Below are 27031 nucleotides of genomic sequence, written 5' to 3'. Positions count from 1 at the left end.
AATCGTGATTCACATTTGAGCAAGAATCGTGCAGCACTACCATGGACCCCCATGCAAGATTTGCATTGTCAAAATCTTTAAAAAATATTCCAAATTCTCCTCACATTTTGTCGAGATCTTTTTGAAAATAGCCGATGTATACACGGTTAAAGTGGTCAAACTGATTTTGGCGCTATATTAACTCCTTTTGCTGGAGACCCCCTGGAACCTCCTCAAGGACCCCTGGGGGTCCCCAGACCCCACTTTGAGAGCCGCTGCTTTAAGCGCCCCTGGTTGTACCTCCTAACATCCTCAGCGAGCATTTCTTCAAAAACTGTCCATGGTACTTTCCCAGAAGAATGGTACGTTCCCTGAAGAATGTTACGTTCCCAGCAGAATGGTACGTTCCCAGCAGAATGGTACGTTCCCAGCAGAATGGTACGTTGCCAGCAGAATGGTACGTTGCCAGCAGAATCACAAGCACCTTGAGTGTTTGACCAATTGCACACAGCGTTCACATTGATGTCTAACTTCAGCAAAGCAATTATTTTAGTTTGGCCTCTCTGAGACCTCTCTGAACGTTCGTGACTTGATTTTATTTGATATATATTGGGTCTTATTTGGATTAGTGTATCAGCAGAACAGACAGGAGAAGAAGCAGATTTCAGATTTCAGATGAGCTGGCTCAATTATTCTTTCTTGTACAGTACATAGAAGTGGTCAATATATTGCTACAATGCTCTGGTGTTAGTGTTGGAAACACTTCCAAAAAGTCACTCCAAAGTGTCCACTGGTTTTTATTCATCAATAATGCTACAATGAACACCTTCAGTGCAAAGTATGTCGGTTCTGCTGTTGTTGACTGCCTCCTACAGGACAATCTGCCACACTGCAAGGATATTAATTTAGTTATCTGTGTGAAATTGTGTGTGTGTGTGTGTGTGTGTGTGTGTGTGTGTGTGTGTGTGTGTGTGTGTGTGTGTGTGTGTGTGTGTGTGTGTGTGTGTGTGTGTGTGTGTGTGTGTGTGTGTGTGTGTGTGTGTGTGTGTGTGTGTGTGTGCGTGCGTGCGTGCGTGCGTGCGTGCGTGCGTGCGTGCGTGCGTGCGTGCGTGCGTGCGTGCGTGCGTGTGTGTGTGTGCTCTCCTTTATGTGGATATGAATAAATTGTTAAAATGTGTGTGCGTGCATGCATGCGTGTGTGCGTGCGACCACAATTCTACTGCTGGGAGCTGCACAGTGATTTATTGGCTACTGTTTACATACAAATTATAGATTGATCACAAACCTATTACTGACTGATTACAGACAGATTTTAGACTGATTATAAAACTGAATAGAAGCTGATTTCAGACTGATCTCTTTGTTATTTCCTGTTGTCTCTCTCTCTACCCAGATCTGTCCTGTTGTGTCTCGTCGCCCAGCAGAGCGGAAAGTGATCCTCCTCCTTCCAGCCCTCCATCTGCTTCCCCTGCTCCTGCCCCTGGCCTCCACGCCTTCTCCTCCTCCTCCTCCTCCAAACCTCCTCCTGCTGCTCCTCATCCTCCCACCTCCTCCTCCTCCTCCTCCTGCTCCTCCTCCTCGGCGTCTCTCCATGCCGTCGCTCCCACAGACAGCGAGGAGGAAAAAGCCAAGAAGCTGCTGTATTGTTCTCTGTGTAAAGTGGCCGTCAACTCTCTGTCCCAGCTGGACGCACACAACACAGGTATATAACATTTTTATGTTTATACTACAAGCTCATTACATGTTGTAGATCTGCTGTTGAGCGTGTAGATCAGCTATTTTCAAGAGATTTAGCCAAAATATAAAAATTTAAAAACAAAAACGTGTGAAATATTTTTTTATTTTTTTTGTATATTTTAATGCCATTACTTCCGTTTTAATACAGGACTTTTACAGGGTAATATTCTATTGCTACTTTTGCTTTAAAAAATCGGAGGAGTGGTTCTTCCAGCACTAGCACGTGCACTGTCTCACATGTACCGTGACATGTTAGAATGGGTGTGGATGTGGAGGTATTGGGGTGTGCAATTACACCCCCCTAACTGTGTCCTCTTCAGTGTTTTACTACTATCTGACTATCTGTATGTTGTCAAGGTCAGAGGTCATGAGTAGGGTTTATCCATTTCCTGTGCTGGAGAGAAACTAAGTACATTTACTCAAGTACAGTACTTTACCTAGTCCTAGTATGCCCATTTTTTTATAGTTTAAACTAGGGATGTTCGATATTCGATACTTTCTTACCGATATCCGATATACCGATATTGTCCTAATTTACAATACCGATATCAACCGATACCGATATATACAGGCTTTTTCACCAAAAGTCAACTAATTGTCAGGTAACAATATCACATATCTGATAAAATAATATAGCTATAATATCAATATAATATCTAATAAATCTAATATAATACAGTGATGTTGTTAGGTTTTCAATAAAGTGAGTCCCGGGACTCACTGGTGGTCATTTGAATGAGTCCCACTAATCTTAGATTAGATGTAGGCCTATTTGACAGTGCAGAAGCATAATTAATTATAATTGCTTTGATGCTTATAACATTAACGAGCGTCAACAAGCGTCAGCTGGAAACAGACACACACACACCTGACCTCTGCAGTGCTCTGGGCAAAGAGATGGACAGAAAAAAGTGGTCAAAGTACAGTTGTAACCCAAGTCCAGTTCTTTAAGACTACAGAGGTTCAAGTAATAAAACTGGAGTACTTTTCTTCCACCACTGTCCCATTGATTTCAGGCTCTAAACACAAGACCATGATGGAGGCTCGTAGCGGCGCCGGGCCCATCAAAGCGTACCCCCGGGCCGGGGCCAAGCTGAAGACCATCACCACCAACGGAGCGCCGGTCGTCCTCAAGGGCTCCGGTCTGCAGAACCAAACCTTCCACTGCCAGATCTGTGACGTGCACGTCAACTCTGAGATACAGCTCAAACAGGTTCCTATGTGCTTCTGTTTATAGATTCGTAGTCTTATTATTGTACTGCACACAGTAAATATATAGAAAACCTTTTTTTTTTTTTTTATAATAATAATGTTGTGATGCTACTGTAGCTGTCTATAAGCTGTCTCTCTGTGTGTGTGTGTGTGTGTGTGTGTGTGTGTGTGTGTGTGTGTGTGTGTGTGTGTGTGTGTGTGTGTGTGTGTGTGTGTGTGTGTGTGTGTGTGTGTGTGTGTGTGTGTGTGTGTGTGTGTGTGTGTGTGTGTGCGTCTGTGAGGGCGCGTCTGTATTTCCGGAGCTGATCTCGCAAATCTCACTATACAACACACAGAGACTTCTTAAGACTATTCCATCTAATACACTGACTGTTGTAATTGCAGCATATTTCCAGTAGGAGGCATAAGGACAGGGTGGCAGGAAAACCCATGAAACCTAAATACAGCCCCTACAACAAGCAACGTGGCAGTACTACTCTAACAGTGAGTCTGTCTGTCTGTCTGTCTGTCTGTCTGTCTGTCCTTCTCAGTTCAAATGTTATTGCTTGATTGATTGAATACTTTGTAAAGATAATTATTAACAGTGCAGGTAGTACAGTCAAAGGTTGACTTCCATTGTGGTCCATTGTACTCAATTCATCAGTAATGCAGTAATACATGCAATACAATACAAAAGTTAAACATATTGGAATAAAACTCAGTAGCGAGAAAGTATGGGTGGGTGCGGGTGTTCAAGTAGTTCAACTATGCTCAATTGTATTTTAAGGTGTTAAAGGAATGTGTCATATAGTATCTGTAAACATCATTTTAATGTGTTTCTATAAATGTGTCTAATCTTCCTCTCTCCTCCTTGTACTTTTTCTTCTCTCACCATTCTTTCCACTCTCCTCTCCACTCCTCTCCCCTCTCCTCTCCTCTCCTCCTCAGAAGGACTTAGCAAAGCCCTGTATCACTCCATCCTCCATCCTCACCTCTCCGTTCTGTCCCCCCACCTCTCTGCCCTCCTCTCTCCCTCTCCCTCTCCCTCTCCCGCCTTCCACCACTCTCTCCCTCCCTCCCTCCTCCTTCGCTCCCTCCTTCTCCCTTCACCCCCGTCCTGGCTCCTCCCCCCTCTTCGCCCCCTCCTTCCTGCGCCCAGCCCCTGGTCCAATCAGAGCGACCCACCGTCCAATTCTCTTTGCACCTTATTAACACACATGTTTGTCTGTGTGTGTGTGTATATATATATATATATATATATATATATATATATATATATATATATATATATATATATATATATATATATATATATAGATAGGGTAGCCATTTTTATTTACCCAGAGTTCTCTCCTTCTGTGTTCTTCCATTTGATTGGTAGATATAGTTCCCACAGAGGCGATGATCTGGAGGGCTTTAAGTCTGACGTATACTTAGTCGTGCACCGGTGTCACACACCAGAAATAGCAGACTATAAGCTCACAAGTCACAACGCGCGACACGGGCACAACCAAGTATATTTCGGGCATCAGTGCCTTGCTCATGGACACAGTGGTTCTTTAGAACCTTTGAACCTTTCTGTGACAAGACACCCCGCTGGGCCCCCACCCCCCCTCTTCCTCTCTCCATTTCCTCTTCCTCTCTTATCTCCTCTCGTCACTTCCTGTCCTGTGCTGTGGATACAGGAAGCAGTGAACCGGAGCGGTCGATGATGTCACAGTGGGGGATGTGTCCCCTCCTTAGTGCACCTTACTGCTCTTTACGTTGGTCACAGTGTGCACGTTGGTCACAGTTGGTCACACCTGAAGATGACCTGCAAACACCACCTGACTGCTGTCTGAAGGCCTCATTCGATAAGGCCCAGTCCCAATACTCAAAAAAACGTCCATCCTTGCGTCCTCCGCTCACGCCTTAGCCCCGCCACCGAGTGAGAAGGCGAGGAGGAGAAAAGCGAGGACGGAGGAAATCGAATGGGCTTGCTTTAAGGAATAGGAACTCTCCCCACTCTGTCAGCGTCATTTTGAAGTGACGGCAGTTACTTATGACGTGTCAGACAGCTGGATCACTGGACCACTACGGAGCCCGGAGGCTTGTCACGTGGAGGAGGAGAATTTATACGCCACGCATTCCGACAAAGACACTTCAGCAAAGGAGACATGAAGGATACTTCGATGTATCCTCATTTATCCTCGCTCCAAGCGGCTTGGGAAGCCTCTCTCTTGGCTCCTCTAAAAGCAAACTGACATTTGGGACGCGAACTATTTCCGGGTCACACTGGAAATTTGAATATTGGGATTTAGCTCTAGACTCTGTGCATAACCATAGTCCCGGGTTATTTTAGTGGTACTTTACTAAAACAACAAAATAACTGAATCTAGAATTGGAAAAAAAACATTTTTGTTAACTGAAATACAAATAAGAACGAGGCTTTACACAAAAAACGATAACTGAAACTGTTTTGTGTATTTACCAAACTATCTATAATGACAAAATGTGATTAGTTTTAGTTTCAGTTTCAGAACTCCTCCTAAACTGGTGACTTATCCGCTTAAAACAGTGGCTCCTCCTCCTAAGACAGTGACTCCTCCTTCTCCTAAAACAGTGACTCCTCCTCCTAAAACAGTGAACATGGCACATGGATTCTGAACAAAAATACTGATGGATTTTGGGGGCGAAACGTCTCTTCCAAGATGTAAACTTCCGCTTCGTCTGTCTATATGATGTCATCATGATGCAATAATGTACAGATGAACTTTTAACTGTTTTTTTGGTCATTTATTTTTTCTATGCTCTTTGCTGTTTGTTGATCTAACTATTAGCAATACTTCTACCGTGTTTCGATAAGCTCCATACAGCCAGATTTATATGTCATTGCACGGCAGTGTAGCGTGCGGAATATAGCCGATCTACAAGCACCGAACGCGTCGCATCCGCGACACGTTCGGTGCTTGTAGATCGGCTATCTTCCGCAACGCGACACCGTTGTGCAATGAAGTATAAGTCAAGGATACTGCGGCCAAGGCTGAATTCTCCCGATATGGAGAAAACCAGGGTGGTTGTTGTTGTTGTTGTTGTGTTGTGTTGTGTGGTCGTGTCGTGTTGTTGTGTTTTTTGTGGAACCAGTGATGGGAGAAGTAGGCTACTCAGATTTTCTACTTAAGTAAATGTAGCAATACTGCAAAATAAAAAATACTCTGTTACAAGTAAAAAGGCCTGTATTCAAAATGTGACTCGGGTAAAAGTACAAAGTTATTGCCATCAAAATGTACTTGACGTACCAAAGCAAAAGTCATAATTGTTTTTTTTAATTGTCCGATTTTTTTCCGAAAATAACCGATCTACAAGCTCACAAGCTTGTGGATCGGATATTTTAGATGTTATTTTTGATGCGTTAATAATAATACAAATATGCAAAGTAACAATATTTGCCTGCAATTGTACCTCAAAATTGTACTAGAGTACAGTACTTGGTGTACTAAAGGTACTTGGTTACTTACCACCGCTGGGAACAACATGACTGATGGGTTTCACCAACTGCAGGTTCCAGTTGGGTTGAGATCAGAGAATTACTTTAAGTAGTTTTATGGAGTAGTGATGTAATCACAGCTCCACTTGAGTTTCAGAGATGTTGTTGTTGTTTTTGTCTCAACGGAAAGTAGAAATGAAATAAAAACATTTACGTTTTGCTTTAAAACAAAAATGAGTATCATGCTCATTCATGGAAACGTAAGGGACCGTTCGATGTTTAGAAGGAGGGGTGACTGGAGGATTTTAAGTGCTCTGAAATAAAAAGGTGACATAAGATATATTCTTCTTGACTCTCCCCAGGTGATTGTAAATAATGATAATAATAATAATAATTATTATTATTATTACTCCCCCACCAAATAATGATGAACAATGGTTTGATACCTCTCTCAATTTGTAGTTCATCAAAAAAGCATGACCCTCCCCCTCTTTTCCTCCAGTCGACCGAACGGTCCCTGATGAGCCTTTAATTGGTCAAAATTCAATTCATAATTGATAAATAAATATATTTGTCATGTTTTTATTTTTGAGTACCATGTGGAAACCATGTTGGTTTTATGGAGTTTCTCATTCAGAAGCAAATCAGCCTGATTGGCTGTCATGCAGAAAAGAAAATAGACGACTGGTTTCATACTCACGGTGTGTAGATTACAGTACAATTTTGTATCTGTCGGGTGGAAACCTCATATGTAAAAAAGAAAAAAATCTAAAATAGCAAAAGTAGCAGATCTACAAGCTCAAAACGCGTCGCCTCGAGCCACGCTTCGAACCGCGTTTCGAGCTTGTGGATCTGCTACAGTGTGACGCTGTATAATGACCCAATAGGGCATCAATGTATGAAAAAAACATGAAATATGGAAATAAGAGGTTTCTGCCCGGCAGCAACGATTTACTGTTGGTTTGGAGGATGTACATGCTGGTCCATCTGTCTGTCTGCTTGTCTGTCCGCCCAATACTTAACAATATTATCACTGTCGGGTGCAAACCTTGTATACTTTTCAGGAAATGGAGCAAAGAACAATGGACACAATGTAGTTATTATTTAGTCACAAGCTCTTGTTAATACTTTGCATTGGTCCGGTATGTATCAAACCCACAGACATTTAACCGCTTTCACTTTCACTTAAAAACGAATTCAAAAATAGCATACTGTATCTATACAAGCTCACAACGCGTCATGATGCAAGACGACGTGAGCTACTATTTTTGCTACTTTTGTGTACACTGTTGTATGAAGAAATAGGGCATTACAAAAAACATAAAATGTTGAAACATGGAGATTAGATATGATGTTTCTTCCCGACAGCGACAATAGCTGGAACTATATGCCGTGCACTTTCATGATGCCCAGAGAGTACTGTAACCATGTGAGTGAGCCCATGGCCTTAACGCTATAGCGCCACCCTCAGGCCAAGATGTCAACTTCACACACAAGATAATTATCTCATAATTCAGTGTTTCTCAACCTGAGGTCTGGGCCCCCCTGTGGGGGTTGAGGCCCCTGGGCCCCCCTGTGGGGGTTGAGGCCCCTGAGGTCTGGGCCCCCCTGTGGGGGTTGAGGCCGTGTCAGTTTGTACTTTGTAGGTAGTAAAAAACAAAACATGTTGCACAAAATCATAACATGCTTTCATCCACTGTCAACCTGGCATCCCTATTCCGGGCAGTCATTATATTGTTAAACAATAGTGAAACATTTTCAAAAAGTGTAAAAGGACCAAAGGTTGGGAACCACTTACTTATTTTGAGTGACACCCATAGCCTTAACCCTATAGCACCCCCCTCAGGCCAAGATGTCAACTTTGTTCTCAAGATGTCTCATAATCTGGCAGACTGGTGACCTTTACATGTCACGACTCACCATCTACACGATGGACCTTACTGGATTTCGGTGACGCCATGGCCTTTCTCTAGCGCCACCCTTCGGCCTAAAGGCACTTTGTAGCTTTTACTTTCTTTTTGTTTCAGTTTACAGGTTGTTTCCCCCCCCCCCTGTTGTTTACAATATGTGTTGATCCTCAAGTAAATATACAATATATGCCCCTACCCCAAAATTCTGGCACTAATAAAAAATATAAATATCTTAGATTTTTTTTTATCATTATTATTTTGTAATAAAATGTAAGCCTCAGGCGATGTTGGCCAGTTCACACCACTTTGATGCACTTGGGTGTAGCTGTTAGACTCGTTTTGAGGGCAGTCAACAGGTGCAGTCAGCTGACAACTAGCCATGTGACTTCCATTCAGGCAACATACAAAAATGACATTCCTAAGTATTGAGAGATGAAACTGTTACTGTCAATGTGCAGTGCAGTGTAGTGAGACAATGTGCGAGTTTGAATAATGATAATGAGGAATTTGATATCTTTCTTTATTTGGAGAACCACACAAATTGGATAGGACACGCAGACCCAAATTGTCGCTGTCGGGTGGATACCTTGTATGTCCATAAGCGTTACTTTTCAGGAAAGAACGTGTGTCCCAATGGAGCCATGGTTCAGTATTTATAAATCACTGTGCACAGGAATGCTACGCACACTAAAGTCTAGTGGTGCCGGCCCACGGCAGAAGGATCCTAATGATAGTCTTCAAGAGACCAGAGTGCCAATATTTTATTCTGGACACAGAGTAATGAAAACCTTTTTCATTACTCTGTGTCCAGATAAAAATTTTGGCACTTTGGCTACCAGTGTGTGCGGCCACTTTATTGTCTCTTGAAGACTATCATTTAGTATTTATAAAACCCACAGACAGACTTAACCACATTCACTTTCAACCTTTTTTCAAAAACAGCTCAAAATAGCTGATATACAGTACAAGCTCAGCTACTGTTGCGACGTGTTGTGAGCTTCTAGATTGGCTATTTTTGCTACTTTTGTGCAACACTCTTGTATGACAAAGTAGGACATTAATTTACAAAAAGTGGAAGTGAAATATGGACATAATAATATAATATAACAATATAATATAAATATCCTGATATTATAAGGTTCCAGCCCGACAGCAACGTTATGACAAATAGGATATCCCTCTTCCCCTACAGAAATACACATAAAGTGCATAGGACATGCAGAGCAATAATACAATTTCTAAATAAAAATGCAATTAAATCCAGTGTTGTTTTGGTGGGTTGTCACCAGCCGTATCAATGCATGTCAGACTTCAATGTGCTGCTGATGAAACATTTATCGCTACTGCTCTCAAAATACAGGCCTCAGTCTATAACATCTGTTATGTTATGTCTTTGATGTCATGACCTTAATATTTTCATATTTCATAACTGGCATGGTTAACACTGGCTACTATTGGCTACTATTTCTTATGAGAAAAATGTTCATGTTAATATTTAGAGAAAAAGATAAATACATTTGTGTTTTTTAAAACAAACTACTGTATGTCATTTTGAACACATCAGGGAATGTGTGTGAAGGTGAAGGGGTTTCATTTAGTTTGTTTTAATCGACTCTTGTCAGGCCTACATTTACTGTATCTGGCTTTAATGTATTCAGTCTAGTCTGGTATACTTTTAGTTTAGTTTGTTACTAGTCTATATAATTTAGTTTAGTATATTTAGTCCAGTCTAGTTCAGGTATAGCTTAGTTTAGTCTAGTTTAATCTAGTTTATGCAAGTCAAATCTAATCTGTTTAGTTTATTTTAGTCTAGTTTAGTCTAGATTAGTTTAGTCCAGAGTAGATTAGGTTATTTCCACAGGGTTCAGGAGCCCTCAGGGTTCCTGGAGGGAGTTCCAAATGGACCCTTAGTGGTCTGTAACTCTGAGAGTTTACGAATGGACAAAACAAAAATTGAGAACCTCTAGATTATTCTATTTTAGTCATTAGTTTTGTTTAGTTTGATCTAGCCTAGTCTAGTCTAGTCTAGTTTAGTTTAGATCAGTTTAGTCTAGAATAGATCAGATTGTTTTATTTTAGTCTAGTTTAGTCTGGTCTAGTCTGTTAAAATGTCCACTGGGAACAGAAGCAGCATGTTTCCATATCATGTTAAAAACGACATATTGCTATATGCAGCTCTGAATGAAGAGCCAACCTGTCTTCCTCTTCTAATGTTCTAATGTACTGATGTCTTATTATCCTGATGATTATGATGTGTTAGGGTTTGGCAGATGTTTTATCTGTTTGTTATTTCATTTATTTATCAAAATGTTTAATTTGTTTAACAAATTTAAAATATATATGTTTAATTTGTTTAAAAATTAAAAGAATATATATTTCATTTTAGTTTCCTGTTTTTTATTGTTCAGAAAAATGTAATGCTATCAAATCAACTTTATGTGACACACTTTATATCATTGATTCTCAAAGTGGGGTCCGGGGACCCCCAGGGGTACTTGAGGGAATACCAGGGGGTCCCCAGCTAAATTATTTAACGGAACCAAATGGGTTCCTATAATTATGGGTCTGTAACTCTGGGGTCTTATGGGTCTGTAACTTATGGGTCTGTAACTTATGGGTCTGTAACTCTGGGGTCTTATGGGTCTGTAACTTATGGGTCTGTAACTTATGGGTCTGTAACTCTGGGGTCTTATGGGTCTGTAACTTATGGGTCTGTAACTCTGGGGTCTTATGGGTCTGTAACTTATGGGTCTGTAACATATGGGTCTGTAACTCTGGGGTCTTATGGGTCTGTAACTTATGGGTCTGTAACTTATGGGTCTGTAACTCTGGGGTCTTATGGGTCTGTAACTTATGGATCTGTAACTCTGGGGTCTTATGGGTCTGTAACTTATGGGTCTGTAACTTATGGGTCTGTAACTCTGGGGTCTTATGGGTCTGTAACTTATGGGTCTGTAACTCTGGGGTCTTATGGGTCTGTAACTTATGGGTCTGTAACTTATGGGTCTGTAACTCTGGGGTCTTATGGGTCTGTAACTTATGGGTCTGTAACTTATGGGTCTGTAACTCTGAGAGGTAACGGGTCCATTTGGTTCCATTTGTACACTCTCAGAGTTAAATTAACATTGATTTTACAATATGAATTGGGCTCCCAGAGATAAAAATGCCATTAAATGGGGGTCCGTACAACTAATGCATGTCAAACTGGGGGGGGTCCTTAAATTACAATGATTGAGAATCACTGCTAGAGCCATAAAAATCTTCTCTTATGGGGGTCCCTGGCTCATCTTTTCAAATGGGGGTCCGCGGGCTAATAAGTGTCAATTTGGGGGTCCTTGACATGAAAAAGTTTGAGAACCACTGCTTTATATGACACACTTAAAAACGACTGTAGTCGACCAAAGTGCTGTACAGGTCCAAAACAATACGGTTGCTCCAGAGCCTGGGGGCAGCCACTGCATGTGGTACAGCACATGTTGTATTACACATGTTGTATGCATGTGCTACATCCTGTGTCACACATACTCTATACGATACTATATCCTTAACGCTATTACATATTCAGTGGTATATAACGTTACATGTACAATGCAATATGTATAATGCAATATCGGTTAACAAAACATCTACTGATGCACAAACAAACTTGGACACATCATCGGTGTTGTTTCCTGGAGTCACTGGGTGTTTCCTGGAGTCACTGGGTGCTCTGTGTCACTGACTTATAATTATAAACCGGAGGTTTGGGGGTCAAGATACAGGACTTCTTGTCCAACCGACATCAGGTGGTGAGAATGGGCAGCATCACATCTGACCCCCTGAGCCTCAACACCGGAGCACCCCAGGGATGCGTGCTGAGCCCTCTCCTCTACTCCTTGTACACGTATGACTGCACAGCCACACATGACTCCAACACCATCATAAAGTACGCGGACGACAGGACACAGTGATAGGCCGAATCGTCAACAACGACGCGTCTGACTATAAGAGAGGAGATCAACTCACTGGCACTCTGGTGCCGGGAGAACAACCTCGCCCTTAACGTCGACAAGACCAAGGAGCTGATCGTGGACTTCAGGAGGCCGCAGAGAGATCATGCACCCATCCTCATCGATGGTGCTGTAGTGGAAAGGGTCAGCGAGTTCAAGTTCCTCGGAGTATACATCCGAGGTCAATGGAAGATTTTGGCACCAAAAAAAATCAACACAAAAAAACATTTTCACCTAGAAACTCCATTCATTCAGCTTACTTTGGACACGCATGCTTGGAACTTTAACTTTTAAAACTAACATCTGAAAACTTTGGCACTTTGATTAAGGGCACGGCACGGCCACACCGCACTTTTATTTTACCTCTGGGGCGGAATCTGCCAATGCTTTGTCAATGCAAATGCGTGGATTCTTGGAAAAAATCCGCAAGACCACATGCGTGCTTGAGATTTTTATGTTGAAATCATTTGTAGTTTTTGAAATATTTAACTTAACCGCCATGTTATGTCCATTGTCAATGGCAATGGACATTTAAAGGGAAAAAAGTACAAACTTTGGCAGGCTAAACAACTAGAAACCCCATTCAAACTTTAAAATGTTCATCTTACTGTGGACATGTTTGCCTGAAAATTAATCTTTGAAACATTTCATAGTTTTAGAAATATACTCCTTTAAAAGTTCAGAAAATTATAATGGAGGTCGATGGAAGATTTTGGCACCTCAAAAAAACACTTTCACCTAGAAACTCCATTCACACTTTTTATAATTCAGCTTACTTTGGACACACATGCTTGGACTTTTTATTTTGAAATGTTTTGTAGTTTTTGAGTTATTTAACTTTTAAAATTTACATCTGAAAACTTTGGCACCTCGCTGTTCCTTTATACTTGAACCTATAAACTTGATTCACAATTTAAAAATTCCACCTTACTGTGGACATGCATTCTTGAGATTTTGAAATAATTTGTAGTTTTTGAAATATTTAACTTTAAAAGCCCAATGCATTGGGCGAGGCAATGGCCATTTAAAGAAGAAAAATGTTAGTAGACCTGTGGGAGCCAGATTGCTCAGTTACTGAGTTACCGGGGAGAGGGTTCGAACTCATGACCTTGCGATCTGAAGTCAAGAGCTCTTCCAACTGAGCTACCAAAGCACACTAAACATGGTACATTGACATTCCATGAACGTGATGGGTCATTCCCCCAAAATAATTAAAGGCACTTGGCTCATGCACTTTACAAAAAAAAGAAAAGAAACATCGAAAATGTCTAAGTACTCCAGCTCTGAACTAGGAGACCTGGGATTTGAACATGGACTCTCTGTGCTGAGAGCCTGCTCTCGCCTTACAAAGACCAAAAAGAAAGAGTCGGGACCAAGATTCAGACTCCCAACCTTTGGATTGAGAATCCTCTCCTCTCAAGCCACAAGGCCTTTCACACCATAGGGATGGACGTTTGAGGTGATATTTGATGCTGAAGAAGGTGGTGGCAGATAAAAAGATGAAAATCCACAGCAAACACCTCTCCCCCCTGACAGAATGACTAAATCTACTGGATACACTTACTGATGATCAGGGTTCATTATGACACAACTGAGATTTAGGCAATCGTTTAAAACCATCCGTTGGAACATCTGTACTCAGAACCCACATTCATACTTTCATTGAGAGCCAATCGAGAGATGTTTAGTTTTAGCCTTAGTAATGTCATTTCTTAGTTTTAGATTTCTTAGTTTTAGATGATTAATAAAGAGTATTTGCTCTTCTCACTTTGTTTGGACCATTACATAAAAAAGCTTTCAAAGTTTTCAACTAGTTTGTAAGTCATCTACTACAACAACTATGACTAATATTTAACAAAGAATGAAAAAATAAGAAGTGAGTTTCACTGGAGGTGATCTGTTCAAGACTCCAAGTTGTAAACAGCTGTGTGTTTCAGTTATATCGTTAATTAATCAGCTGAGTGCAAATATTTAAGGCCATTCATGTAAATGCCAAAACAATCAGCAGGACACTGCAGGGAATTGAACCCACCTCAGTAAACCAAGAGTTCCATACCAGTGTCTTTAGATTTTTGAGTTATTTAGGTTGAATAAAGTGCACATTAACATTAACATTTCAACAGTAAAGTCACATCAGACAATGAGCATAAGCTGTCAGACTGTTACACACTGTAAAAATAAATAAAAAACGATATTCTACTCTGCCTCTCATTTATGGTTCAATTTGTTCTGAGGAAGTGTTCCTATTAGTCTGTTTTTCTTTTTGTTATTGTTTAATGTCATTTTTTTTCTTGCGATAGTGTTTTATTTTATGTCATTGTTTGTTTTTTAAAAAGAAAATCTATAGAGAGCTGTATTATTTAAGACTGAATGTTGAAATTGTTATTCTCCAATAAAAAGATTTATTAAAATATATATATATATTTGAGGGTGGGTAAGCCAATCAGAGGCGGAGTAGAAGTGACATCTCACATGGGGTTTTATTTATTCCACAGTAGGCTATAAACCTGTGTAAATGTTTAAAATAACATGTATTTTCAGTATTTTAAATACAGAAAATACAAGATCTGAAAGTATCTTAATACAAATTATATAAATTTTTCCTGTGCCAGCCAAATACAAATGACAAAATACGAAAAAAGTGTTTTAAATACGTATTTAAAATACTGCCCATATCAATCCCCATTGGTATTACCTTATTACCAATTGATATTATCCATGATGGTTAATAAATATAGTGAAACCTCTCATTCCTCAATCATTTTGTTACAGTTTCTGAAGACAATATGCTTCGGATTTCAGGTTGTTGCCCTAAGGGTATAATTCATGCTGCCGCCCTTCCCCTTAAAATACAATGCAATTGTTAACATATAGCTGTACATACAGTGTGATTTGACCTTGTTTTGAACCAATCGCAGGGAAAGAGACATACTATAAAAGACTCCTGAACACCCATCACCAGCATCAACCTGCGTTTGCCTTCAGAGCTGACTTAAACAAGGTATCCAGAGATTCCAGACACAGGAGCGGACCACTGCTATAGAGCCAAGATGAATTTTCACATTCTTGTAATCGTCGCCACCATCATAGGAAGAAGTAGTAGTCAGCTGACATTGAGTGCCTGTAATACAATAGGAGAAGCGAGGCGACCAGAATACACTGACATCGCAGTGACATGTGGCACCGACTCCATCAGTCTGGCAATCCAAGCCTGCCCTGTCGTCTACACCGGCTACAACGAGTCACTGATGATCGTGAACCATCATACGGAGGCAGCCTGCAGCGGAACCCTGGATACATCTGTATCTCCACCCGTGGTGCGTTTCAACTTCCCCTTGAACAATACCCATGCCTGTGGAAGTCTCTTCAGGACCACCAGCGCTGCCGGCACAGGGGTGTTCTCAGACTTCTCCAACATCCAGACAGTCAACGTCAGTGGCATTGTGCGATCCTCTGATCCCACCACAGGGACAATCACCTACAATGCGGAGATGAAGTACTATTACTCCTGCGCTTACCCCTTAGAGTACCTGATCAACAACACCCAGATCGATGTGTCAGCCTCCTCTATCGCATTGAAGGACAACAATGGCAGCTTCATCAGCACCCTGCGCATGGAACTGTTCAGCGATGAACAGTACACAAGCCCCCTGGTGATGCCAGAGAATGGAATCGAGCTGAGGACCAAGGTCTACGTGGAGGTGAAGGCCACTAACTTGACAGGCCAGTACAACATACTCCTGGACCGGTGCTACGCCTCAATCTCCCCGCTTCCTAGCAACTCCACCTTCTTCAACCTGTTAATGCCCTGCGAGACTGAACAGCTCACCACCATCATCGAGAACGGCATGAGCCAGAGCGCCCGCTTCTCCTTCCCGGCTTTCCGCTTCCAGCAGCAGCAGAACGAGACCGTCTCCACCTACTACCTGCACTGCATCACCCGGCTATGCGAGGTCAGCACCTGCAGCACCTTCATGCAATGCAACAACAGGAGAAGAAGAAGAAGCACGGAGGATGAGCCAGCCGACTTGTCCACCACCATCACCTCCCCGGAGATCCTCACCCAAGAAAATGTCATCAAAGGCCAGACCAAAACACATGATGAGAATTCGTCTGCTGGGCTTGGTGCTGCTGTAGGTGTTTTAGCCTTTGTGTGTATTGTTGCCCTGTGCATCGCTGCCGTCTTTTACAAGAGGCTCAGGAAATAAAACCAACCTCCTTGAGCTGAAGGCGGGATAATGGGGCATCGGGCTATAGGCTAAATACTGTCTTTTGAGGTGTACCATATCCACCAGCTTGTCTAACTTTTGTGGTTGAGGACAGGGCTTGGTTCATCTCACTGTTGTTTGTTGGGGGAAATATTAGTTTGTCCGTCATCATAGGCTAAACCGTGTAGGAATATCTACATTTTAGATGAAGAAGGAATGTGATTGAGATGTTTAGATAGATGTTAGTCTAATATGGACCCCATATTATGAGGGAATTTTGTTTGGTTGCGACAACCTCACTTTTCTTTTCTAACTTTTTTACCGTTTCTTGACGGTTGGCAATGCATGTATGCGATTCATAAGCTATTACTTAAAGAGGGGAAAAGGTAGTTGGAAGGAAAATATAAAAAAGGTTCATAAACCCAGTTTTAATATGTGAATGTTTGTGGAATGTTTTGAAAGTAAAGTCAATGTACCCTCCAAAGTATTACTTCGTTTAATTTATTGAATTTATCATCTTGCTTGAAAAAGAAAACCATAGCAAATAAACGTCATTTAGTTTGCACTTTATATTACTGGAAGTGTATGTAATACCTGGGTAAATACTATTATTATTACTATTAATCAGTAATAAGATGTGTGCAATTACCGTACATCTGATGTACAGGAAAGTGTAACATTTAAAACATTTTGTAAAACCATAAATGAAATAAATAAAGATGAAATAACATTTTACTGTCATTGTGACACTTTATTCTGGAGTTATCTTGACTCGTTTCTATCTCATTTATTTTCCACACATTTGAGGTATGCTTGGAGTACAATAATTTCACTGCCTGCAATGTTGCGTGAGCAGCTAATCTCCGGCATCCCTGGAACATTCGGTGTCTTTGCAAAGATACTCCTGGGAGGCCAAGGAAAAACGTCTGCCTCAAATCTTTCAAAATCTTCCAAATGTTTCTTTTATATTACTCCTACAGATTTTGGCTAAACCTCACGCAAATCGTTACACATTATCTCTATAGTCATGTGATCAAGAAGAATCTGTCAGATTTTTCATATTCCATCCTGATTGGCTACATATGGCTTAAGTTTGTGAGAGTGGCCTGTTTTGCAAAAATGCCACAAATCAATTGTCCAATTGCCGTGAAACTTTGCACACACATTCCGACTAGGCCAAGGGAGAACCTCCAAATTGTTCAAATCGGCCTCATGGTGGCTCTACAAAAGCCGACTTCACGTTTTGGTCTATAACTGTGCCTAAAACTTTCATTTGATATTTTAAAGTACAGTTAAAAAATACATATACATATATGAGAACACTTTCATTGACTTTATTCAAGTGTGGATTCTTATGTGGTTACACCATTTGACATTTCCAGCCACATTCTGTAATTTTAATTGTAAACATTTTGCAAATGTCTTTTCAAATGACATGAAATCAAGATGACTACAAAATGTCCATTTTAACAAACCTGATACATGGCTTTAAAATATAATTTTAAAAGATTTTCGACATGTGTACATTCACGTCATATATGGAGAGCTGTATTATTTAATGGCTGAATGTTGAAATTGTTATTCTCCAATAAAGAGATTTATTAAAAAAAAAAGATGTTCTGATGGTGGGTAAGCCAATCAGACAGGCAGAGTAGAAGTGATATCTCACATTGGGTTTTATTTATTCCACAGTAGGCTATAAACCTGTGTAAATGTTTAAAATGTAAAAAAAATTACATGTATTTTCTGTATTTTAAATACAGAAAATACAAGATCTGAAAGTATCTGAATACAAATTACATCAATTTTTTTCCATGCCAGCCAAATACAAAAAAAAATGTATTTGAAATACATTTAAAATACTGCCCATATCTGTCCCCACTGATATCACCTTATTCCCAATTGATTATCCATCAATCAATTGGGACTGATTATCCATCGATGGCTAATAAATATAGTGAAAACTCCTCATTACACAATTATCTTATGTGTATGGGATGTATAGGTGTGTGTCAAGTCAAGTCAAATTTATTTAAATAGCACATTTAAAAACATCAGCAGTTGACCCAAAGTGCTTTCCAAAACAAGAGCAAAACTAGAAAAAGTGCTCCTCGGAGCACAGGTCTCCGCCAGGTCAGGTACTAGGTAGGTTATTGTGGCCTCCTGGTGGCACTATAATAGGCCAATGTGAAAAGGGTGGCATTTCTTCTTAGGCCTTTCAATCGGACACTGCATTCATGATTTGAGGCATTTTGTTCCAAAAATGTGTTTTGCTAAATTAGACCTGCTGGTGGCGCTATAACAGGCCAATGTGAATGTGAAAAGGGGGGCATTTCTTCCTCGGCCTAGTGGGAATCTGCATGCAAAATTTCACGGAAATTGCACACTGCGTTCATGTTTTGAGGCCTTTTGTTCAAAACTGACCAATCCTGCAAACTTTGGAAGCCACTGTAAGCCAAATAGGATGGAATATGAAATATTCGGACAGATCCATCAGAATCACATGACTATGGAGATACAGTGTACCAATTTGCGTGTTTTTTGGACAGAATCTGAAGGAATAATCTCCAAAAAATTATTTTACATAAGTCGGCCACCTGGTGGCGCTGTAAAAAGCAGATGTGAAAAATGCAGTGCAGATGTTTTTCCTTGGCCTGTAGGGAGTGTGCATGCAAAGTTTCACGCAGATCAGTGCAGTTATAGTTAAAAATGCAAATTGGCCTGTTATAGCGCCACCATGAGGCTGATTTGAAAATGTTCAAGTGGCATTTCTTCCTCGGCCTAGTGGGAATGTGCATGTGCAATTTTATGGAAATGGCAAGCTGCGTTCATGATTTGAGGCAGTTTGTTCAAAACGGACCAATCCTGCAAACTTTGGAAGCCAACCTTAGCCAATGAGGATGTAATATGGAAAATGGCACCTGTGTACCGATTTGCATGACGTTAAAAGCTGTAGGTGTAATGGGGAAAACAAGGGTTTTGCACAAATCGGCCTCCTGGTGGCGCTATGACAGGCCCATGTGAAAAATGTGGGGAAGAGGTTCTGAATTGGCATCCAGGGAGTGGGTGTGCACAGTTTCGCAGCGACCGGGCCAACGGTGCCGGAGATTAGCTGGTAACACACGGACAGGACACACGGACACACGGACGGGCGGACGGACAGGGGGAAAAACATACTCTCTCGCCATGCCTTTCAGCCTGGCGGAGACTATAATGATGTCAATTGTCAAATCTTTGGTCAAAACAAATCCAATCATTCCAATTAATCTAATTTTATCATTTAGAGTTTTCCCCCATGAATGATAGAAGACAATTTTGCCAATGTTTGACCATTTTAATGTATAGTCTGTCACTTTAGAAATGTGAAGATACCCTGTATAGCCGGGGTGTCGAACTCATTTTGGGGTGTGGGCCACATTGGTCAAAATGCACGCTCACACGCATTCAGTTATACAGCATAGTTTTTCAGTCTGTTGTCTCAGTCACTGCTACTATAGTATATCACTTTGAAAACAAGACCAGGAGACCTGGTTCTGCCAGACCCAAAATGAAGTCCTAGTATGTAACACACCTACAAACCACTTTATAACTGAAGTTCATGATGTCATGAATAGTTCGTGACGAAAGGGGACGTCACAAACTTTTTTTTGGCTGGGGCCGGAGGACAAATGACCCCTGCCCATGTATGACGAAAGGGGACGTCATGAACTTTTTTTTGGCTGGGGCCGGAGGACAAATGACCCCTGCCCATGTATGGACGAAACAGATACAAAGCCTCATGTAAGCCCTTGGGTCTGGCAAAAATGTATTATGAAGAAGAATAGCTACTTTAATTATTGACATTAAAAACAACACGTTTTCACTATAGTGACAGAATTCTTCAAACAAAATAATTGCTGGCTGGAATGACCAGCAAAGCCAAGCTGGGAAGCTGGGCTTTGCTGGTCAGTCCAAAAGAACACTTTAAAGCACTAGAAGACTACATCTATACATTAAACATGTAATGGTGTAGTGGACTAATGCTCAAACTCTCAGGACTGGGTTTCCATGTTCAAGTCCCAGACCTACTGTAGTTGAATGTGAAATTATGAACTTCAAAAGTACTGAGAAATGGTGTAGTAATACTGAGTCTTTCAGCAGAGAGTTTCAATTGTCAAGTTTTGCCAGCTAAACTACAAAAAAATTACTAAAAAGCACTAAAAGACACATTTGGGGTAGAATAGTAAAGTTACATGATGAAGCTCTATATGCTGACGTATTTCAACTTTACTAACTGAAGGCTGACATATAAACACTTCAAGAGTACAAAGAGACATATGATGGGAGTGGCTGAGAGATGGTGTCTCAGTGCAGAGATTCCATGTTCAAATCCCAGTCATTCTATGGTTCATTGCTTTTCAACTTTACTAACTGAAGGCTGACATATAAACACTTCAAGAGTACGAAGAGACATAAGATGGGAGTGGCTGAGAGATGGTGTAGCGGTCTAAAGATCAGACTCTCAGCATTGAGATGCCATGTTCAAGACCCAGTCGTTCTATGGTTCATTGCTTTAAAATTTTACTAACTGAATGCTGACATATAAACACTTCAAGAGTACGGAGAAACATATGATGGGGGTGGTTGAGAGATGGTGTAGTGGTCTAAAGATCAGACTCTCAGCAAGGAGATGCCATGTTCAAATCCCAGTCATTCTATGGTTTGTTGCTTTTCAACTTTACTAACTGAAGGCTGACATATAAACACTTCCACAGTACGAAGAGACATATGATGGGGGTGGTTGAGATATGGTGTAGCGGTCTAAAGATCAGACTCTCAGCAAGGAGATGCCATGTTAAAAATCCCAGTCATTCTATGCTATGGTTCATTGCTTTTCAACTTTACTAACTGAAGGCTGACATATAAACACTTCAAGAGTACGGAGAGACATATGATGGGGGTGGTTGAGATATGGTGTCGCGGTCTAAAGATCAGACTCTCAGCAAGGAGATGCCATGTTCAAATCACCGTCATTCTATGGTTCATTGCTTTTCAACTTTACTAACTGAAGGCTGACATGTAAACACTTCAAGACTACAAAGAGACATACAATGGGAGTGGCTGAGAAATGGTGTAGCGGTCTAAAGATCAGACTCTCAGCATAGAGATGCCATGTTCAAATCCCAGGCATTCTATGGTTCATTGCTTTTCAACTTTACTAACTGAAGGCTGACATATAAACACTTCAAGAGTACGAAGAGACATAGGATGGGAGTGGCTGAGAGATGGTCTAGCGGTCTAAAGATCAGACACTCAGCATGGAGATGCCATGTTCAAATCCCAGTCATTCTATGCTATGGCTCATTGCTTTTCAACTTTACTAACTGAAGGCTGACATATAAACACTTCAAGAGTACGAAGAGACATATTATGGGAGTGGCTGAGAGATTTTTCAAGGCCAAAATACATAAAAGCAAGTCAAAAGCATGAAGACACATGTGAAGGGAGTGCTGAGAGATGGTGCAGTGGTCTAAAGGTCGGACTCTCAGCACAGAGATTCCATGTTCAAATCCCAGCCCTTCTATGGTTCATTGCTTTTCAACTTTACAAACTGAAGGCTGACATATAAAAGAACACTTCAACAGTACTAAGAGACATCTGCTGTTAGTCAGTGAGAGATGGTGTGGTGGGATCAGACTCTCAGCACAGAGGTTCCATGTTCAAATCCCGGTCATCCCATACTTCAAAGTACTTTGAAATTTTCAAGGCCAAAAATAAAGTCAAATGCACAAAGAGACATGTGAAGGGAGTGGCTGAGAGATGGGGTAGTGGTCTAAAGGTCGGACTGTCAGCACAGAAGTTCCATGTTCAAAACCCAGTTTTCCCATACTTCAAAGTACTTTGAAAATGTCAAGGCCAAAAAGAAAGTCAAATGCACGAAGAGACATGTGAAGGGAGTGGCTGAGAGATGGGGTAGTGGTCTAAAGGTCAGACTGTCAGCACAGAGATTCCATGTTCAAATCCCAGCCCTTCTATGGTTCATTGCTTTTCAACTTTACAAACTGAAGGCTGACATATATAAGAGAACACTTCAACAGTACTAAGAGACTTCTGCTGTTAGTCAGTGAGAGATGGTGTAGTGGGATAGTGATCAGACTCTCAGCACAGAGGTTCCATGTTCAAATCCCGGTCGTCCCTTACTTCAAAGTACTTTGACATTTTCAAGGCCAAAAATAAAGTCAAATGCACAAAGAGACATGTGAAGGGAGTGGCTGAGAGATGGGGTAGTGGTCTAAAGGTCGGACTGTCAGCACAGAAGTTCCATGTTCAAAACCCAGTTTTCCCATACTTCAAAGTACTTTGAAATTTTCAAGGCCAAAAAGAAAGTCAAATGCACGAAGAGACATGTGAAGGGAGTGGCTGAGAGATGGGGTAGTGGTCTAAAGGTCGGACTGTCAGCACAGAGATTCCATGTTCAAATCCCAGCCCTTCTATGGTTCATTGCTTTTCAACTTTACAAACTGAAGACTGACATATGAAAGAACACTTCAACAGTACTAAGAGACATCTGCTGTTAGTCAGTGAGAGATGGTGTAGTGGGATAGTGATCAGACTCTCAGCACAGAGGTTCCATGTTCAAATCCCGGTCGTCCCATACTTCAAAGTACTTTGAAATTTTCAAGGCCAAAAAGAAAGTCAAATGCACGAAGAGACATGTGAAGGGAGTGGCTGAGAGATGGGGTAGTGGTCTAAAGGTCGGACTGTCAGAACAGAAGTTCCATGTTCAAAACCCAGTTTTCCCATACTTCAAAGTTGTAGTACTTTGAAATTTTCAAGGCCAAAATACAAAAAAGCTAGTCAAAAGCAAGAAGAGACATGGGAAGGGAGTGGCTGAGAGATGGGGTAGGGGTCTAAAGGTCGAACTCTCAGCACAGAGGTTCCATGTTCAAATCCCAGTCGTCCCATACTTCAAAGTTGTAGTACTTTGAAATTTTCAAGGCCAAAATACAAAAAAGCAAGTCAACATCACAAAGAGACATGTGAAGGAAGTGGCTAAGAGATGGGGTAGTGGTCTAAAGGTCGGACTCTCAGCACAGAGGTTCCATGTTCAAATCCCAGTCGTCCTATACTTTAAAGTTGTAGTACTTTGAAATTTTCAAGGCCAAAATACCAAAAAGCAAGTCAAAAGCACGAAGAGACACCTGCTGAGGGCCCAAAGGTGCGTTGGCGCAGTGGTGTGGTGTGCTTGATCGGTTGCCTCTGCTACAGACAGTTGGGCAGGTTCAAGTCCCATGCCATCAACGTACTGGAGGACCATCGGGGGGAATGCGTCCCTCCCCTGTTTCCTGATAGTTAAAGGTGGGGGGTTATGTCTGAAAGAACTCTGCCCAGCTAAGGTTTTACAGAAAGAAATTAGAAATTTTAGGTCCTCTGAACTCATCCGGCTGACCACACTCCCAAACCCTTCCGTAGAAGCTCAGCAGGGAGTTTTTGGGGGATCACATGGTTTTGCTGCCTTTGTGCTTCTTAAGGACTGGTACCGCTGGTTTGTGAACAGGGCCATATGGTGGATAAACACTAAGGGCACTGAAAACGTCAAAAATGTCAAAGACACCGAAAACACATCAGAGGCACTGGGAGCCTTTCAGGCACATGGGGTGCCTCGATGGCACTGAATGAGTTGGAGTGTCCTTCTGTAAAACCTTAGCTGGGCAGAGTTCTTTCAGACATAAACCCCCACCTTTAACTATCAGGAAACAGGGGAGGGACGCAGTCCCCCCGATGGTCCTCCAGTACGTTGATGGCATGGGACTTGAACCTGCCAACTGTCTGTAGCAGAGGCAACCGATCAAGCACACCACACCACTGTGCCAACGCACCTTTGGGCCCTCAGCAGGTGTCTCTTCGTGCTTTTGACTTGCTTTTTTGTATTTTGGCCTTGAAAATTTCAAAGTACTACAACTTTAAAGTATAGGACGACTGGGATTTGAACATGGAACCTCTGTGCTGAGAGTCCGACCTTTAGACCACTACCCCATCTCTCAGCCACTCCATTCACAGGTCTCTTTGTGCTTTTGATTTGCTTTTTTGTATTTTGGCCTTGAAAACTTCAAAGTACTACAACTTTGAAGTATGGGATGACTGGGATTTGTACATGGAACTTCTGTGCTGGGAATCCAACCTTTAGACCACTACCCCATCTCTCAGCCACTCCTTTCACATGTCTCTTTGTGCTTTTGACTTGCTTTTTTTGTATTTTGGCCATGAAAATGTCAAAGTACTACAACTTTGAAGTATGGGACAACTAGGATTTGAACATGGAATCTCTGTGCTGAGAGTCCGACCTTTAGACCACTACCCCATCTCTCAGCCACTCCTTTCATATGTCTCTTCGTGCCTTTGACTTTCTCTTTTATATTTCGGCCTTGAAATGTTCAAAGTTCTACAACTTTGAAGTATGTGAAGACTGGGATTTGAACATGGAACCTCTGTGCTTAGAGTCCAACCTTTAGACCACTACCCCATCTCTCAGCCACTCCCTTCACATTTCTCTTTGTGCCTTTGACTTGCTTTTTTTGTATTTTGGCCTTGAAAATGTCAAAGTACTACAACTTTGAAGTATTGGACAACTGGGATTTGAACATGGAACCTCTGAGCTGATCTTTAGACCGCTACACCATCTCTCAGCCACACCCATCGTATGTCTCTTTGTAGTCTTGAAGTTTTTATATGTCAGCCTTCACTTAGTAAAGTTGAAAAGCAATGAACCATACAATAACTGGGATTTGAACATGGCATCTCCATGCTGAGAGTTTGATCTTCAAACCGCTACACCATCTCTCAGCCACTCCCATCGTATGTCTCTTTGTACTCTGGAAGTGTTTGTATGTCAGCCTTCAGTTAATAAAGTTGAAAAGCAATGAACCATAGAACGACTGGGATTTGAACATGGAATCTCTGCACTGAGAGTCTGATGCTTAGACCACCACACCATCACTCAGCCACATTTAGCTGATGTGTCATATAATTTAGACCCTCCAGAAAAATGCGATTTTGCGATCGCATAATTTACCGCATAATCAGCAAAATGGCTCATAATTATGCGGGGGTAACGTTTTTTCAAAAAGGCCGCATCGCATCGCATAAAATGCGCATCGCATAATATGCGCATCGCATCGCAGAATATGTGCTTCGCATCGCATATTTCTGCATATTTCGCAACTTTTCACATATTTCTGAGTTTTCGCAACTTTTCGCATATTTCAATATTTCGCATATTGCCGCATATTTCACAACTTTCCGCATATTTTGCAACTTCCCGCAATTTCACCGCATAAAAATGCAAAAACCCCAATGTGAAAAGGGGGGCATTTCTTCCTCAGCCTAGTGGGAATGTGCATGCAAAATTTCACGGAAATTGCACACTGCGTTCATGTTTTGAGGCATTTTGTTCAAAACTGACCAATCCTGCAAACTTTGGAAGCCACTGTAAGCCAAATAGGATGGAATATGAAATATCGGACAGATCCATCAGAATCACATAACTATGGAGATACTGTTTACCAATTTGCATGTTTTTTGGACAGAATCTGAAGGAATAATCTCCAAAAATGTATTTTACATAAATTGGCCTCCTGGTGCCGCTGTAAAAGGCAGATGTGAAAAATGCAGTGCAGATGTTTTTCCTTGGCCTCTAGGGAGTGTGAGTGCAAAGTTTCACGCAGATCGGTGCAGTTATAGTTAAAAATGTAAATCGGCCTGTTATAGCGCCACCATGAGGCTGATTTGAAAATGTTCATGTGACATTTCTTCCTCGGCCTAGTAGGAATGTGCGTGTGCAATTTTATGGAAATGGAAAGCGGTGTTCATGATTTGAGGCAGTTTGTTCAAAACGGACCAATCCTGCAAACTTTGGAAGCCAACCTTAGCCAATGAGGATGTAATATGGGAAATCGGACAGATCCGGGTTGATCACATGACTAGAGATACTGTGTACCGATTTGCATGACGTTTTGTGAAAAGCTGTAGGTGTAATGGGAAAAAATGGGTTTTGCACAAATCGGCCTCCTGGTGGCGCTATGACAGGCCCATGTGAAAATGTGGGGCAGAGGTTCTGAATTGGCATCCAGGGAGTGGGTGTACACAGTTTCGCAGCGACCGGGCCAACGGTGCCGGAGATTAGCTGGTAACACACGGACAGGACACACGGACGGACGGACAGGGGGAAAAACATACTCTCTCGCCATGCCTTTCGGCCTGGCGGAGACAAAAATAGACCTTAGTCTATTCAGTCTAGTCTAGTGTTAGTCTAGTGTGTGACTCGCCATGAGAGTCAGACTCCACAACAGTGGCTCTGAGCTCTTGTTGTAAAGCTCTGCAGGCTTATGGGATGCAGTGCGTTCTTGAACACAGAGGACGAACATATTTAGTACAGATGCATTTCTACAAGCAGTTCGACATTGGTTGTGAACATGTCACAACCTTCTCAGCAGTGCATACACCCAGCCTACATCGTGTGCCTTACCACCTAAATGTTAGACCCTGGCACTAAATTGGACCTCGCTCTCACTG

The 27031-nt window shown here is 41.5% G+C and overlaps 2 protein-coding genes across 3 annotated transcripts in view; both read left to right on the top strand.

Annotated features, from left to right (window-relative positions):
* LOC308073787 (zinc finger protein 385B-like) overlaps window positions 1-4119 on the top strand; it is a gene marked incomplete at its 3' end in the record, with an annotated part of 80585 nt that extends 76466 nt beyond the window's left edge. The window contains exons 8-11 of one of the 2 annotated variants that reach the window (XM_080412931.1): window positions 1373-1681; window positions 2733-2929; window positions 3313-3411; window positions 3859-4119. In XM_080412931.1, coding sequence (XP_080269057.1) covers window positions 1373-1681; window positions 2733-2929; window positions 3313-3411; window positions 3859-4119 — 866 coding nt within the window. Of the gene's footprint in view, window positions 1-1372; window positions 1682-2732; window positions 2930-3312; window positions 3412-3855 lie in introns of both variants that reach the window. The other variant, XM_080412930.1, reaches the window with a different exon arrangement.
* An 11203-nt stretch (window positions 4120-15322) lies between these two features.
* Window positions 15323-16480, top strand: LOC308106212 (zona pellucida-like domain-containing protein 1; the record flags this gene model as incomplete). The annotated part of the gene is made up of 1 exon (XM_080457268.1): window positions 15323-16480. One exon carries the CDS (start codon window positions 15323-15325, stop codon window positions 16478-16480), a length of 1158 nt encoding a protein of 385 aa, XP_080313394.1.
* Window positions 16481-27031: the final 10551 nt, after the last annotated feature.

Source organism: Gymnoscopelus braueri (genome assembly GCF_963280865.1).
Source record: "Gymnoscopelus braueri genome assembly, chromosome: 18".
Taxonomy (NCBI): Eukaryota; Metazoa; Chordata; class Actinopteri; order Myctophiformes; family Myctophidae; genus Gymnoscopelus; species Gymnoscopelus braueri.
Note: the sequence above shows the minus strand (reverse complement) of the source record. Positions and strands in the feature narration are given on the sequence as shown.